The 15,947-nt window shown below is 43.0% G+C and overlaps 1 protein-coding gene across 2 annotated transcripts; it reads right to left on the bottom strand.

The window, feature by feature from the left end:
- Positions 1-280: 280 nt before the first annotated feature.
- On the bottom strand, positions 281-11,607 carry med24 (mediator complex subunit 24). 2 transcript variants are annotated; one of them, XM_076760555.1, is made up of 26 exons: positions 11,491-11,607; positions 11,078-11,208; positions 10,883-10,965; positions 10,764-10,802; positions 10,601-10,674; positions 10,049-10,272; positions 9,659-9,770; positions 9,360-9,510; positions 8,485-8,598; positions 7,873-7,926; positions 7,634-7,716; positions 7,407-7,493; positions 7,100-7,199; positions 6,863-7,005; positions 6,598-6,635; positions 6,402-6,484; positions 6,004-6,182; positions 5,685-5,784; positions 5,171-5,346; positions 4,796-5,060; positions 3,592-3,773; positions 3,413-3,506; positions 3,125-3,224; positions 1,963-2,043; positions 1,034-1,182; positions 281-660 (listed from the first exon to the last, which is right to left on the bottom strand). In XM_076760555.1, the coding sequence occupies exons 2-26, from the start codon at positions 11,205-11,207 to the stop codon at positions 544-546; spliced, it is 2,958 nt and encodes a 985-aa protein (XP_076616670.1). In that variant the 5' UTR covers position 11,208; positions 11,491-11,607; the 3' UTR covers positions 281-543. The 2 variants fall into 2 exon arrangements, with proteins under 2 accessions (XP_076616670.1, XP_076616669.1); XM_076760554.1 differs by having other exon boundaries at positions 7,100-7,211; positions 11,491-11,584.
- Between the last annotated feature and the right edge of the window lie 4,340 nt (positions 11,608-15,947).

Raw genomic sequence — 15,947 nt, 5'->3', positions numbered from 1 at the left:
TTCTGCCACACTGCCAGACAGATTTCCTTGAGGAAGTGTTCCAAGTGCTGAGTGACAGCCTGATGATCACGAGCTTGTGTCACTCATAGGATGGCCCGCCTTCCATTGTACGTAGGGTCATGTGGCAACCTCGCCAGCATGTGACCATTCAACTGACTCATGGTTTGAGGTCACAGCTTTCTGATCTCATGTTACTGTAACTTCTAAAATGTGGTCAAATGTAACCGTTACATGATCTGAATCATATAATACAGGAAACACACACAGTGGAAACAGAAGATCTTCATTATGGGGGTTTTTATTTTAAAACTTATTTACACATTTCTTTGAGTGAAAAACAATAGAAAAGCAGTGTTAACAGAGACATGGTTGTTTATTTCCCAGCAAAGACAATCCTTTAAATTGGCAATTCAGGCAGGTTCAGAGCTGCTCTCAACAGATGATCAAACATTAAGCTGTGCTTCTTTAGCTGTACTTCACCCACTGAGACACTGGGCCAGCAGGGGGTCGGTCTGGTACCAAGGTTACATTTGAACCCAAAGCTTACAGGGCAGAGATAGCTTTGGCAGCCACTCTCCTCCCCAGCGGCAGAGTCAGGTCAGTGATGGCCAGGACAACTCGAGGTTTTGCCAGAGCAGGCAGCTTCACAAGCTCAGAAACCTGCAGGCACAAAAAGACAAAACGACCATCATTTTACAGCTTTAGTGCATCCTAGGGAACAGTTGAACAGGCATGGTGTTGCTCAAGGCACAGAGAAGTCTGGGCATGATTATTTGGAGGGAAAGTTTTGACCTTTGCTCTGGTTTTTAGGGCATGTCGGTCCTTTTGTACGGGCAAAGCACCACCACAGTGACTTAACTACAAACCCCCTTGACCCTTGATTGTCTTATCACTCTTCAACAAAGCAGTCACTCCTTAAACTCTACATTTAAGAAGAAATTCCAAACCCTTCCCAATAACGTCTGATGCAACAGCTACTCATCTCCCTCCTTATCTCCACCTGTCTGGCCTCCCCTCCCAGCTCATAACTCACCATGGTGAAGGGCATGAACTGCAGGATGCTTCCACGACTTCCCTGCTCCAGGCACTCAACACACTCCTCGATGAAACTCTGCACAAACTGGGTGTGAGGTCCCGCCATCTTGGAGCCCACGATGGAGGAAATGAGGAGGAACAGGTTGGCTGAGGAGATGAGAACAGGCGGTCTGAATTGTCATGGTTGAAGTATTCCCACGTTCATATGTTTATGGAATTTCTCCTGAGGTAATCGGCAGTTATTGTGGGGGATTATAATGACAATCTTAACCTCTTCAAAGAAATACTTATTTTAATCAAATGTTATCCAACACTTGTTTTGTCAGAGCAGAACTGGCAAACAAAACTGCCAGTAAACAGTGACTTCAGCACATTAAAAAGGTGGTTAAAAATGTGAATTTAATCTCAGAACCAGCTATTGTCTAGTTACGATTTAGCCTCTGGGGGTTAACAGTGTTTCAGGGTTTCTGGGGTAGCCAGCGGATATCTGGCTAAAGAATACCCAGACCACGACTTCCCCGTCTGTGTGCTGTTCATTGTTTACAGTCTGATTAGCAACTTGCTTTTTTGTGCTGCACACAGGCTGGTACCTGTACGCAACCAAAACCCTCTCCAATGTGATTGGTCAGTACTACTTGGAGCACAAACAGAAACCAGAACACTGCCGATACCAAAATCTTGTCTACTGGCTCACATTCTGTATCTGTTTATGGAGATTAAATGCAATTATACACCATTTCCATGTTGGGCAACAATTCGAGGGAAAGACCGAAATAAAGTGTCTTAGTACCGTGTTGGCCCACCAACAGCGGGCTCTATCATTAGTCACTCAGCTCTTGTTCATAAAGGAGGTTGTAATGGAGGCATACAGATTAAACAGATGTTGGTTGGTTTCTCTGTGCAGCATGCAGGCAGAAAGACTCTCACCCAGGACTCTGTTGAGAGGGTCCCTCATGTTGACAGTGTGGAGCTGTGAGGCCGAGAGGGAACTGCTCATCGATCGGTCCCCTGTCAGAAAACACGTGATGTGAGAAACGGAGCTTTTGCTTTGTTTTGATTTGATTTTTTGCCACTGGAGAAAAAAAAAAAAAAACACAGACAAACAGAATCTGAACAGGGAAGTTATCGGTCAGTGGCTGACAAAATGCGATCTTGACTGAAGGTTTGCGCAAGCCGAAAGGGCTTCCTTCCACTGCGGTCTTACATAATCTTCTGCTCCTAAAATAACTTGGAAGACACATTTCAATTTCTTCTAAAAGCTGAATGGCTGATTTTATTATCCATATATTTAAATCCAAAGTCTATTTCCCAGTACACCAAAAGTAAGGGCAATTTCCTTCAAAATGATTTTAAACTGACTGTATTGCAGCCACGTCAGTTATTTATAGCTACAGGTATAAATAGATTAAAACAGACACGCAGATTTAACTGTCAGTGACATTTCGTGAACGGGATGCTCAGTTTCTGAATGACTCGTCTTTTCAGTGGAATAAGTGACGTTCACTTGACTTTGGGTTAAAAAGAAAAAACCTTCTTAGTTTCAGTCTAACGACACCACGCAAAATAACTTGGTCATGCAACAAGCTGATCTTTGGTGGCCTTTCCGGGGATTTTTTTGATGTAGCTGTAGCCAAAAGTGAAAATTTCCGAAGTGGTTAGTCTGAATGCTCACCACGTCAGTCAGGTTGAAAGCAGGGTTAAAAGAGCAATTTGGATCCGCAACAGATCACCTCAACTGTCCTCAAAATCAGTCTCCTTCCTGTTGTATAGCACTGAATTGTTGGAAGCAAAAACCTTGCACTAAACTGCAGCGTTCAAGTCAGAACCTGTTTACGGGTAAGATGCTCGACACATAATTAAGGTTGAGATGGATCTGGTTTACGACAGCAAGTTTGCTTATGCTTCTCTGATTCAGTTTAAAGCACTTGCAAGAAGCAACTTGCTGGTGACAGGGTCTTAGAAAGTCCATTTGCTTTTGAACCCCGTCTGGTATTTGCATAATCCCCATCAGACTGACAGACGAATGACAGAAAGGCCACAGGCTTCATAATTCAACCGTGTATTAAAAAGCAGACGTTAACAGACCGACCTGGACTGGAGAGTGCTACAGGCTCATCCTCGTTGGAGCTGAGCAGACGCATGAGTTTAGAGGGTTGAGTGTCATCCAAGGGAAAGAGGCTGTTGTAGTCCTGCAGCCATTAATACATATGTTAGACTCAATTGTATTGGGAATCCTTCAAACAATAGTTATTGCTATTGTCACTACCAATTACAAGAAATGAGATCACATTACTCACACACTTCCACATGTTAGTTTCTCACACTGACAATATCATTTTCATGAGTCACGCAACACACAATCCTTATGACACTTTACCTCAATATCCTCTCGCTGCCTTTTGCGCTGACGGGCGGAGAAGGGGCCTTTGTGGTGAGAGGAGTAAGAGCTGAGCGCACACCACACACACAGCCTGAGGAGTCATCGGGAGAGTTAAGTTTATACCAGATCCCAAAATGTCTAAAACGCTCAACATCAGAGTATCGGGCTTCTCTTACTTGGCCAGCGCTCTTCCAGGTGGGTCAGCAAGGCTGTGCCAGTGGGCGGAGTCCGTGAGCAGGTCGGGCAGGATGGTGCCCAGCAGGGTGAGGGTGATCTGCTGAGTGTCCAGGCAGAAGATGCTGTAGAGTAACTCCACCACCCGATTGGCCCACTCCTGTCGAGTCTCCTTCAGCAGCTCCTGGAAAAAGACCCCGTGCTACGATTACATGAGTAACTTGACTGACAGTTAAAATCTCTTTGCATGCACCTTTTTCGAGTTTTGACCACTAGTGGTGTGATGGAGCAATGTTCTTGTTTTGGATGCACAAATATGTGCACAATCATGCAAGCAACCTGATACATTCTCGCAGATGGCTTCATGCTATTCCTCTGATTGAATGTTGGTGGCGTTGATGTGCAAAAAAATCCAGCGTAAAGGCATGGAGAAAGGAAACTGTTAGCTGGCTAGCAAATATGGATTTAAACTACATTCAAAAAACAAATCGGCTTTACAAATTTTGCATTCAATGCATTTTATAAGTCCAAAGAACTAAAGTTTTTTGGTGGAAAACAGAGCATGTGACCTGAACCAGGTTTGTTAACAACAGAACTGCACAGGGTACCTTTAAATAACCCTGTAAAGAGTCTGTCTGTTCATGGTGTTTTGCCCACATATACCAGATTCCACTCAGACAAAATATAAAAAAGATGAAGCCACAACTAGCCTCATCCTCTGAGCAGCAGGCTGCTTCTAATACAGTAAAAATAAATTCCAGATCATCCCACATATGACATGACAGATGGTAAATCCCACAGTGACCTCTGTAGTATGGGTGTAAACCAGAGGAATCAAAAAATCTAAATATGGTCCCAAAAATGTAGCATAATCTAATCTACCATAATCACTGTGTTGACTCACAATTGGTCAGAAATGGAAAAGTCCATAAATGCTTGTTGTAAATGGAGCGACAATGAATAGTTGATTAACTGATTTGTCAATAAACAGACACTTATTTGCTAACTATTTCCTTATTATAATAAACTGAATATCTCTGGGTTTTTGATGGTTAACTGGACAAAGCAAGACATTTGAAGATGTCACCTGAGACTGGATTAAACTGTGATGGGCATTTTTCAGCTTTTTTTTTTTTTTTGAAATTACGAATAATCAAGAATATAACTGATCTTCAAGCTATCGGCACCTTTTCTTGGTCCTCCTACCTTCACCAAATTGTTGGTGAACCAGAAGACCCCTCCCATGTTGAGTAGACTCTCAAAGAGATGCAGCGCCCGGCTGTCCACCCAGCCTTTGCGCAGCACCGCCTGGAACTGCTTGCTGAGGGCCATGTGTATGGGGTCTTTGGCTGGCAGCAGGTTGCGGTAGGGGATCGGCTCCTGGCCCTCCACCGGGGGGCGCAGGGTGGCGGCCGTTTGTTGGAAGACATCAGCGCACATGTGCTCCATGATGGAACTCATGATGATGACGCTGGTGAGAGTGTGGAAGAGAGAGGACGTCATGAAGAGATGGGACAGATGAACCGAACTGATCATGGGCAGCTGTGAGTGCAAGTCGGTGTGTGTTTCACTCGTGTGTACCGTTCATTGTAAAACTGCAGAGTGTTCTCCCCATACAGCGGGGTTACAAGCTGCCGGATCATAGTCTGGGGCTTCTCCCTCTCGTCTCTCCCCAGCATCCTGACGTGGGCCACCAGCCAGGCCACAGCACAGATTGCCATACTGCACACCTTTCCCTTGATGTTGTCAGTGATCTTCTACACTCACACAAGGATGACAGCATCGCGAAAAGAGGAAGGAAGATGGATTCTGGTTAAAACTACGTTCTTTCACAGTGCGCAATGCCAACAGTTGAATGGAAAAGGAGAAGAAAATGAGAAGTCGGCTAGATCTCTAGAATTTGGGACGTCACTGCTGTTGCAAGTTCTTAACACACTGCTATTCGTCAGCTTCCACAGAACACGTCATGCTCACTTGAGAAATGCAGGAAAGAGAGAATTCTTGACATGCAATGGTTAGGGAGGTTGCCTGAGTATCATATGAGCAACTAAAAAGAAAGATAAATAAAAAGTAAGAACATTAAAGTTGGACAGACCTGCACCGCCTCCACAGAAAGAACACCATTCTCCCACGCGTTCAGAACTTCCAGGATGGCTGCTGGAGTGCTGAGGCAGATTTCATGCCATTTCACCTGACTGTCACAACAGAAAAGCGTCAGAGGAACTTCCATTTTTAAAGCATTGCTGGGCATTACTAAGAAATTATCTTTACATCAGAGTAACTGAAACGAAAATAAAAATGAAACATTGAATCTGCAAGTCATTTCTGTAGTAGATGATTCTGTCCAGAATCTCAGCTGGCAACGTTTAAAGTTTCAAAACAGTTCTTTAATTGGTGATTAGTCTGAGACTTACACTAATTTCATCTCGGAGGAGTTGTTCAGCAGGGTGACCAGGCTCTCCACTTTGCCGGGTTCTGGTCTGAAGCACGGGTGGTCTGGGTTCAGAGTCTTGCCCTCCTCAGGCATACATGTCTGCAGCCATGTTTCAAAGAAGGGTGTCTCCCCTGAGGGGCTGGGGTCTGACAAGATCACCTGGAAAGGAGACAGGGGCAGCCATGTAGACAGATCGAATCGACCTACAAGCAGAAATGCTGCAGAGAATGCTGGGCCTCTACTGCACAGCACTCTCTGGACATCTTGTGGCCTTACGCTGAAAGAGCAGGCTGATTTGCTGTAATATCCACACAGGACACTCAACCCTTAAACGCCATTATACATTTCTCTGACGAGCTTGAATTGCCGTGAACTAACCTCAGAACCATATGTCTGCACCACGTGGCAGAGCATGAGGAAGGAGATGTCGAAGAGCAGGGCCCGTACTGACGCAGACTTGGCTGAGGAACAGGAGGGAAAAAGCCTCAACGTTAATATCTCATCTAGTAAATACCATGTCAGTGCAGACAGAAATTCCCACATTGGAACATGCCACTCTTGTATTTGAACTCACATCCTTCGCCGCTTATGTGCTTGGGAAACTCATTGAGCCTAGAAGAAAAAAAGAAAAGCACATCACAAGATATGAAACATGTTGTTCAAAATTCACTTCCTAGACTGACTGGACTTTCCAACTGGGTAAACACAGCAACATGAACAGCCTGCCACCCTTTAAAACATGCTTGTAAACTAACATGCAAGTCATTCCATGAGTCATGATCCTGGTGAATGAGGGGACCATTTGTCTTAACTTGCAATTGTATTTCGCATTTACTCACTTAATGAACTTCCGGGCAAAGGATTTGAGTTTCCCAGTGGCTGCTGCTGCCGCCAAGAGCAGATCAAGGCTCTTTCCAGACAACATGTGTCCCAGGACCCCCAAAAGTCCCTCAGGGGACTTGGAGTGGTCTGCATCTACTGTCTAATGAATGAGAAAGTGTATTCTACTTAGCACATCAACACTGTCATACACTGAGAATGTCCTGTCCAGCTTAGATCAGGCTATAGTGCTCTACCTTGAGAATATTGGTGACAGTGGGCTCTGCTCTCAGGATGAGGCCTGGGTTAGGCTGGATGTTAGCATTTTCAGCTGTCTTTAGCCTTGGGGCGAACTCCCTGTCCTCAGTCCTGAATCAAATTTGCAGGAGGAGAGGGATGGGAAGGACGGGGCAGAGGAGAGGCAAGAGACGGGGCGGAGGGGGTTGGGGGATACGGTGTACTGTGTGAATACGGCGAACAAAATTCCATCCGTGATCATTTTAAGAGTTCAGAAAATATAGAAGACAGAAAATCATGTGTTCAATGTGAGATAGGAGCCCGTACCGTTTTGAAGTGAGGCAGGTTGTGTTCGAGTCTGACAGCAGGCCGAGCTTATTACACTCCTGTAAGAGCATGCCCAGGCAGTCACAACTGTGTGAAGACGCACAGGAGAAACGATTAGCATCACGGTGTTGGCTTACCAAGCATTTGGCTGGATTTCTTATGTAGAATGTCCTGAAATGAGCTTTCAGGCCGTGAAGATGGTTGGAGAAAGATTTCAGAGCACTTACTTGCATCTTTGATCTGCTTTGTCCAGTAGCGGCGTGAGCTTGAGTAAGTACTGAAATGCAACATTCACGTCCTCCATGAAGTCCTGGAAAATACGTTTGCCATGTTTAAAAATGACAGCAAAGGTCCATCACATTAAACGCTGGTTGCTTTTCAAGATCATGGCTGCTTTACAGCAGTGAATGCTCATGATTAAATGTGTTCATTTGGTAGAAAAACATGAGTGGGTCGATTGTTTTACCTGTCCTTTGTCACCCAGAGGATACTTCTTTAGTCGGAGCAGAACTTGAGGGATCTAGCATGAAGAAACAAATTCTTTAAGTGTGGTTGAGTTGCATGTTGCATAGATGTGACAGTGCTTATGCATTCGGTCACTGGTGGCTGTAGCTCACAGAGAATCCAATGTAAATCATTTAACCTGATTTCAAAAGATAAACTAAATTGATTTCTGCACGCAAAAACAGACAAAAGTAAATCAACGGGTACAATGAAATATGCCTTTATTGAGCCCCAGGAGGGACAATCAGTTGTTGTCCCGAATCTGTGACAGAAATAAGCACAGATAAACAACCTAAAAATGAAATATTGAAAAAGATATGTAAGCCCTGCTGTGGGATATAAGGGAAGTCAGACTATGGATAGTCTATAGGCACAATGAGAGTCGACTTAAGCCTGTAAAGTGGAAATAATACTGACAATTCAAACTTAAAAGAGAAAATAAACTAATCATGTTCAAAATTCACTCAACACCATCACTAACTTTTGACACTAATTTAAAAAGAAAAGGACAACAAACACTTGAGGCAAGAAAAAAGGACAGATAAAGAAACGTCGTCTCTGAAATGGATCTTACTTTGAGGAAGGTGAAGGCGGTCCATTTGAGCTCCTCTGTGCCCTCTGGTGACTCAATGAGGCCAGTGAAGCAGGCCTTCCAGATCTCCAGGACAAAAAGAGGAGCCGGGATCCGCTGTGGAGGACAAACAATTTGAGAAGACTGCTGCTGCTAAAAAAAAAAAAAAAAAAAAAAAAAAAAAAAAAATTCACATAGCAGCAATTCCAGTTTGTTACAGTTCAATTCCACCGGTCATGGCTGCGTTTTATTGGGTTTTGTTCCGTCCTCTGCACGGCTCCATACTCCACCGGGAGGGTTTCAGCAGCAAAGCATTTTGCCTGCCCGAGTTTGTTGACTTGCTCACACTTTGTTGATTTGGTCATTTTTCCTTGATGTTTGTGTTTCTACAATGGGTAAGTAGGCAATGTAGTTCAGTGTCTTTTTTGTCTGTTTTATGTTTATTATTGATAAATGATTGGAAATCTGCACAGGGTGTTTTATTGTGAAAACTGACTGGGTTCTCTATGCTGCTCCTGTGTCTGACTTCCTCCCTGGCATAATCTGCTCTGTGCAGCTTGAAGCAGCTTCTGTCAAAAACAGATGAGGCCTCAGAGCAGAGAGTGGGTTCTGGGATGTGTCTGACCATTGCTGCGGTGCCTCTGGTAGAATCACAGGCATTGTCTGGAATGGCCGTGATCAGCTCCAACAACCACGTTGCAGCCACGCCCGGTGTAATTTATCAGTTATGTCTGGCCATTGTGACGGGGAAACATTTGCAAGTTCAACAAAATAAATGTGAAACTTTATTCAACACTAATACAGAATTTTTATCTGCCACCAGGCATCGTAGTTTAAGGCAGATTTAACATTACATTTCTCTGCAATGAAATGCTCACCTGCATTCTCTTGATCATCATCAGCTGCTCCACCAGTGGCTGTGTCTCTCCTGTCAGATTCATGGTCCCTTCCAGCATAATGAAGGCGTGGACTGACGGGAAGGAGGCATGGAGCAGAGGGTCACACTGCACAGACAGCATCAGGGGGATACTGAGAAAAGAGCGAAGAGTTAGCACGAGGAAGACTGATTGTGATGATCTTTGAATCAGTACATTGCCATGTCTAGGCTAAGCAGCGTCATGCCAAAGTTAAACAGCTCTGTGTATTCAACATTTAAGAATGAGGTGGGAATCTTCACCCTTTCACCAGTGACAAGCTCTCCTCTAACTTAGTTCTCAGCGCCTGGTTCGGTACACTGCCGAGGCCATCTGTCACTTTCAGCATTGACTGCTCCACATTGCTCCAGGAGCCTGAGGAGGAATAGCAGCAGAAACACTATAAGATGTTTGGCTCATTACAATCATGCACAATAAGATTTTACTGAAACCGATTTTTTTTTTTTTTTTCAGACAACCACTGATAATTGTCATCACTGTCACTGTCAATTGTCATTTAGGTTTACAGGTTGCTTTCATGTAGCTTTGGAAGGGCAGAACCACCATCATATTAAAAGCAAAAAATAATGTTTGCGCTCCTCTGTATTATGCATAATCTTATGTAAACACATGCACACAGAACGTTGAAACACCTTGTTCCTCCAGCCGAGCGATGTGGACCAGGGCTCTGTTCTTGGTGCTGTTCATCAGAGTGTGAAGCCTCTCCTGGCAAGCTCTCAGACTGGCCTCTGTGCTGGTTGATGGACCCAGTTCTCTTAGCCTCTCACAGTACCAGGCACAGCCCTGCAGCAGCCACACTACCACTCCCAGCAGAGCCCGGCACAGCCCAATGCATTCTTCTGCTTTCCCGTGACAGCTTTAGAGTCAGAGATGAGAAGCAGCGAGTCAGACGTATTTTAAATGAGAGGAAACAAATATTTTCCAAAACCAAATTCACATTTTATTTAGAGGTGAAAAGTGTAGGCAAGCAGTAAAAAAAGTAAAACATAAAAAAGATGCTCAAAGACCCTGAACTGTTTGTTAAGAGTCATTAAATCACAGACAAATATCCTTTATCCTTAATTCACACAAGGCATATAAAACTAAGATTATCATCGATGTCATTATGTGTGAGACTTGTTAGGGTGGAAAAATATATACTGCTGGTGGAGAAGGACAATACTGTCATGCTTAATTTTGCATACCTGAGGCGATGGCAAAACATGTCCATTATCTCCAACAGTGATTTGACACACAGCTCCCGGGAAAAATCATCAAACTATCAAAAAAAAGAGACATTATCATGAAAATTCCTTAGATTTTATAGTAAAATGCACGACACCATAATTTCCATCAAGCATTAATTACCTTGCTGATGGCTGTAAGCACACTGGAATAAGACACCATCTATGGAGAGAGATGATAACATTCACAACTTGCAAATTAATACACTGCTCATTTTTCATCAGCACCGCTTTTTCTCTCACCTGGGAGCTTATAGCATATTTCAGGTAAGACAAAATAAGTGGGTTAGGAGAGGGGCCAATCATCGCCTGCTCCATCAGGGCCTCTGGAACACACAAACAGCAATTAATGCCACAACAGAAATAACAATAAAATCACTAGTGTAAAATGAAATAATTAGCAGGATGGCTGGGGATCTTTACTATCTTTGCTCTAACCTGCAAGGTTAAGGTAGTCCCACGTCGCTCCCTTTGGAAAGTTTTTCTTGATGTTAATGGCCCACTGGTAGTCACTCCAGCGTTCCTTCCATGCCTGTAGAATGGCTTGCTTCAGATTGACCACTTTCATCCTGGTAGCAACGATCGCACAGTTGTCAAAGTAATAGCGATTTTCAAGACACAGCCATTAAAGCAACGCTATTTCGTCGTAGGATACCACTCAGTCTGGCTTACTTCAGCAAGCATGATGAATACATCATTTGCCTAGCTGACGTTAGCCGTTAGCTGCAGATACCATTCATTATCTAATTAATTAAGATAAAGTTGTCTTGCTGGGTGCAAAAGCACAGGAATATCACAATAAATGGAGCAAACCCGAGCCACACTACCTTACAACTGAATGTGATGCTTACCTGTCTTTTTCAGGTTTTCAAAACCTAAAAGATATTTGTTTGTAGCTCCTCCGCTTCATAATACAATGGACACCATTTTTGCTGTTAAAGACATGAGCGTTCATTGGTCACTCTGGTGACATCTCAGTATTCTTTCCGCGGATTGGTTAAAGCGGGGACCTGCTCAACGCTCAACGGCCACATACTTACCGACGTCACAAGATGTCGCACTTCTCAACTTTAAGAATGACTGCTCACTACTGCCTGACACAGTCGGGGAAACGGTAAGCAACCCTGCATTAAAACCAGTGACTGAAAACAAGACACCAAATTTACCAACTTGAGAAATACTTATAAATTACTTATTGTGAGCCAAACACTTCTCCAAGCCCGTGTATCATTCGTTCATTCAATTCGGAAAACATTTCGGTTTTTGTAGGCTAAAAAGGGAAATGTCTGTGTATTTTGTAGTCTTGAAATTGGTAAACTGATAAACAAGTAAAAAAAAGTAATTGTTGTTATCTGTTATCTTGTTTCGTAATAAGCTGTGGGAAAAGTGCCGTTAATCCGACATTATAACCATGTTCATCAGTGATGAAAGATGGACATTAGCTTGTTATGGGCGTAAGAGAGACCGAGTGCACATAGCCTAAAAAGCGTTTCCTCCGAGCTCTGCTTGTAACAGACCTCACCGGTTTCTCCTCCTCACTGATGTGCTTTTTAGGGAGCAATCCTGTGATACACTGTGAAAGTATAAGACGAGACAATAGCGCTCTTGTTCCACTAATTGGCTCTTTGATTTGACATATTTTCGTGGAACAGCGACATCCTGCGGTCACGGTGGTCAAAGCATCTTGATCAGTGAATTTTGCCTTGAAGATAACTAATGTATGACTTTGTGACATGTCTTTCCAAAACTGACCAAAATTCCAGTACTGGCCAATAAAGCAGCATTATGATCACATACAGATCCACACTAGAAGGCATTATGTAAATTACACAAGGTAGTAGTTGTCTGCATTATTGTCAGAGTCAGAAAGTCAGAAATCCACAAATCTGAAAAGAAATTCAAGAACAGTAATCACTAAGTCTTATATCAAGTCTTACTGTCAGATTAATAATGATGAGTTATTTCAAAATTCAAATAAAATGGTTTCTTTTTCATTTTGACTGATTATCTTTTCCACAGCATACAGTGTAATGCTTTGTTGGCTTATGTAACCACACCATTCAGTTGTGTGATTCACTGCTTCACTACGGTTTCATCTTTTTTGTGTGTCAGTTCAATTCTTTTCATCAGGGTTTTTTTTTGTCTATTATGTCACACCTTAGAAATGGAAAGAAAAGAATATTTGTTGTTAAAACATCCAAAATCCCAGCCATACCAGACAGTCGGTTAGAATTGAATGCATGAGAGCAAGTCCAGTGCAAAGTTTGGGATTGGTATCTTTTATTGAGAGGTTAAAAACATAATTACTGTAAAAACAACTCATTTTTCACAACAGAACCTCCACAAAGCACATTTGGTTTAAAGCAGTACTTTTTTCTAAATAAGTACTAAGTTTTTCTACCTGCCTCCTTTCTACTTTTACACTCAGTTCTTCATCACGTGAAAAGGGATACTGTTCTCCATATCAAAAACCACCCAACTACCTCTGCGAGTGAAGGTCCTGCATTGAGTCTGCGCTAACAAAGGCCCTCATTCTGCCTGACACTGGAGACGTTGTCCTGGCTATAGTGATGTCTGTGTCTTGGGACAGAGCGATGCCAGCCAGCAGGAGATGATCCATGCATTCTGGCATAGTCCAGGTAGGCTAGGGACTGAGGGGTGATGAGGGTGTGAGGTGTGTGTGTGTGCGGAGGGGTATTTGGGGAGAAGTATCCTCTCCTTGTTGCTTTCCCCTGAGTGCTACATTCATGAAGGGTGCTGACAGATTTGAGTCTACCCCTGGGGAGACTGGAGAGACTGTAGTTGCAGCTCTGTGTCTGTTCTCATGACTTCACTGCTGGGACAGACCCAGTTTTGCTGACTCTTTTTATCCTCTTCAGTTCAGTGTGATTTGCTTAAGTTTGAAGCTATTGGCTGCAGCTTATCCCAACACAATGGAGCTCACTGACATTTAAGTTGTGGTCCTCGAAGCCCTCTAAAATCATCTTACTATGAATACTTCCATATAGGACTTGTTTTACAGAAGGAAGACACTTTTCACAACATGCTCTGTTGATCTTTATGAGTAGTATTTTGACAGAGATGTTTATCAGTGTCTCAAATGTAATTTTATAGGTGCTTTGTGCACCACGAAATACCTCTGGGCTCCAGCAAACAACACCGAAACTATGTGGATTATATTTATTGTGTTTTTGCGCAAATTATGTATCAAATCCATTAGGGGAAATTGATCTTGAACCCATGTATGGTTTGCGCAGACAGGCAGAAGAGGATAATCTTTATGAAATAATAAAAGTAAATAGAACTAATATTTCATGGCTTGTGCCTCTTAGCTGTTGTAGAGCTGCACATCTGTTACAATAGGTCTATTCTACTCTTTGTACAGTACATAAATTGCTCTTTCTTTCTCTATTCCTGTAAAACACACCAAGGGCCTTTGGGCACACATAGGTAATTACCAAGGGTTGAGAGCCAGGAAATGAGAGTGCCCCCTTCATATCCCCTCAGGTTGTCCATTCAGGTTGCTCCATGAATCAGGATAGACTAGAGGCACCTACTGTAACCGAGAGAAGATAAGGCACATAATGTGTCGCCATTTTTAATGCTGCACATGGACCCTTTCTCAGGTCAGAGCATCAGCGAGGTCGTTGTCACTGATGGAGCAGCTGATGATTAGGAAGATATAGATGAACAGCTGGTCGGGAAATCGAACGTTAAAGCTGAAGTGAGCAACTTTTGCTGCCTTCAAATGGGGTTTGTGTTTACCGTGTTCATGAGAGGAGTCCATAGGAAGGCCCCCCTCTTGTGGTATTCACAAGAAAGCTCAGAGTTCATGAGTTGTGACGTTTTTGCTGACATTTTCAGAAATGGTGGAGGCCATGGAAGTTCATTTTTCGGTGGGTGTTGAGTTAAAGTATTGTAATTTTAGTTGTATAGAGCTTTTCTTCATTATGTATTATGTCTGTGCTTTTCCTGCATTATATCACCCGCTTGCTAGCTTGCTAAATTGTTTGCCTCTGTGGCTTCTAGGCAGTGACAGTAACATCCATGTTGTTTTTGCCTTGCAGCAGTGTTGTCACGACTCAGCCACTTGAACGCATGCTGGTTGTGTTGGGCCTTTAATTGTTTGAATCCAGTATTTTTTTTTAGATAACCTAGCAGCCTACTTAGCTCGTACTTAGGCAAACATTAGCTCACCAGAACATCTCTCAAAATTGAGTCATCAGCACTTTGGATGTGGTTTTAGCTGTGTCATTTGTAATTTACTGACTCTCATCAGCAGGCTGAGACAGTTAGTCAGTAGCAGTTTTAGATAGGCAAGAGCAACAGGCCCTTTTCTCAGCAGACATTTTGGCTTGTCATAGTCAGAAAAGCATGTGTTACTAGTACCGAAGTGTCCCAGTAAGCCACGACAGTGCGACAATGAACCAGCATGCACAATACAAGGGCCGTGAAACTGAGGCAGCTACATGGAATGCAGCCTTCATTCATTTATTAATTATACTTTTCCTCCTGTCTTCTTTAAAAAAGGCCTGTACCTAAACGATCAATAGCATGATGTCATCAATCCATGATACCCCTCTGTCTTTTAAAATCCTGTGCACATTTGTGCTCTTTTGATGTGTACTTGGGCACTGTTGAGAGCTAATGGACAACACCAGTGGGCTCTTGGCTTATTATGTAAGACGGCGAGCGTAGGTAGCTGGACAGGGTTTGTTGTGTCTCTTCCATTTGGGCAGCAGACTACAAAACATGTCTCAGTCATTGGACACATTCCCATTACACTTGAGGACCCCAGAAGGATCAGTTTGTACTCTCTGTCAACTCAGCAGTGTTTTCATTTGGTTTCATTTTCCGTTTTCTAACTCAGGCCGCTGTGTTGGCAACTAGTCTGTTTCGAAAAACACATCTGCACAGAACAAGTCTGTGTCTCTTTATGGAATAATTTCATTTATACTTCTCCTAATACAGTGAGATATATTACTCACCTCATACATTCATTCTGGATTCGCTTAGTGTTTGCAAGTAGTAATAAACATTTTATAACAGTCATCTGACATTATCTACATCTAGTGACCTATGAAAAATATCTCACTTTGCTCTCACAGTGTGTAAGATTACAAGATTACAGAATTAAAATTGAATCAGTGCTGTATTTGTAGCGCCATGCGATGAGCTGATGCTATATTTGTGTGTAGCAAATGATAAACTCAAGGCAGAAAAGGCATAATAACATTAACCTCAGACCTCCACTATCTGTGATTGAGTGATACTATCACAGGAACTAACAGGGAGTACTTTTAGCGGT

This window comes from Chaetodon auriga, chromosome 20 (assembly GCF_051107435.1).
Source record: "Chaetodon auriga isolate fChaAug3 chromosome 20, fChaAug3.hap1, whole genome shotgun sequence".
Classification (NCBI taxonomy): Eukaryota; Metazoa; Chordata; class Actinopteri; order Chaetodontiformes; family Chaetodontidae; genus Chaetodon; species Chaetodon auriga.
Note: the sequence above shows the minus strand (reverse complement) of the source record. Positions and strands in the feature narration are given on the sequence as shown.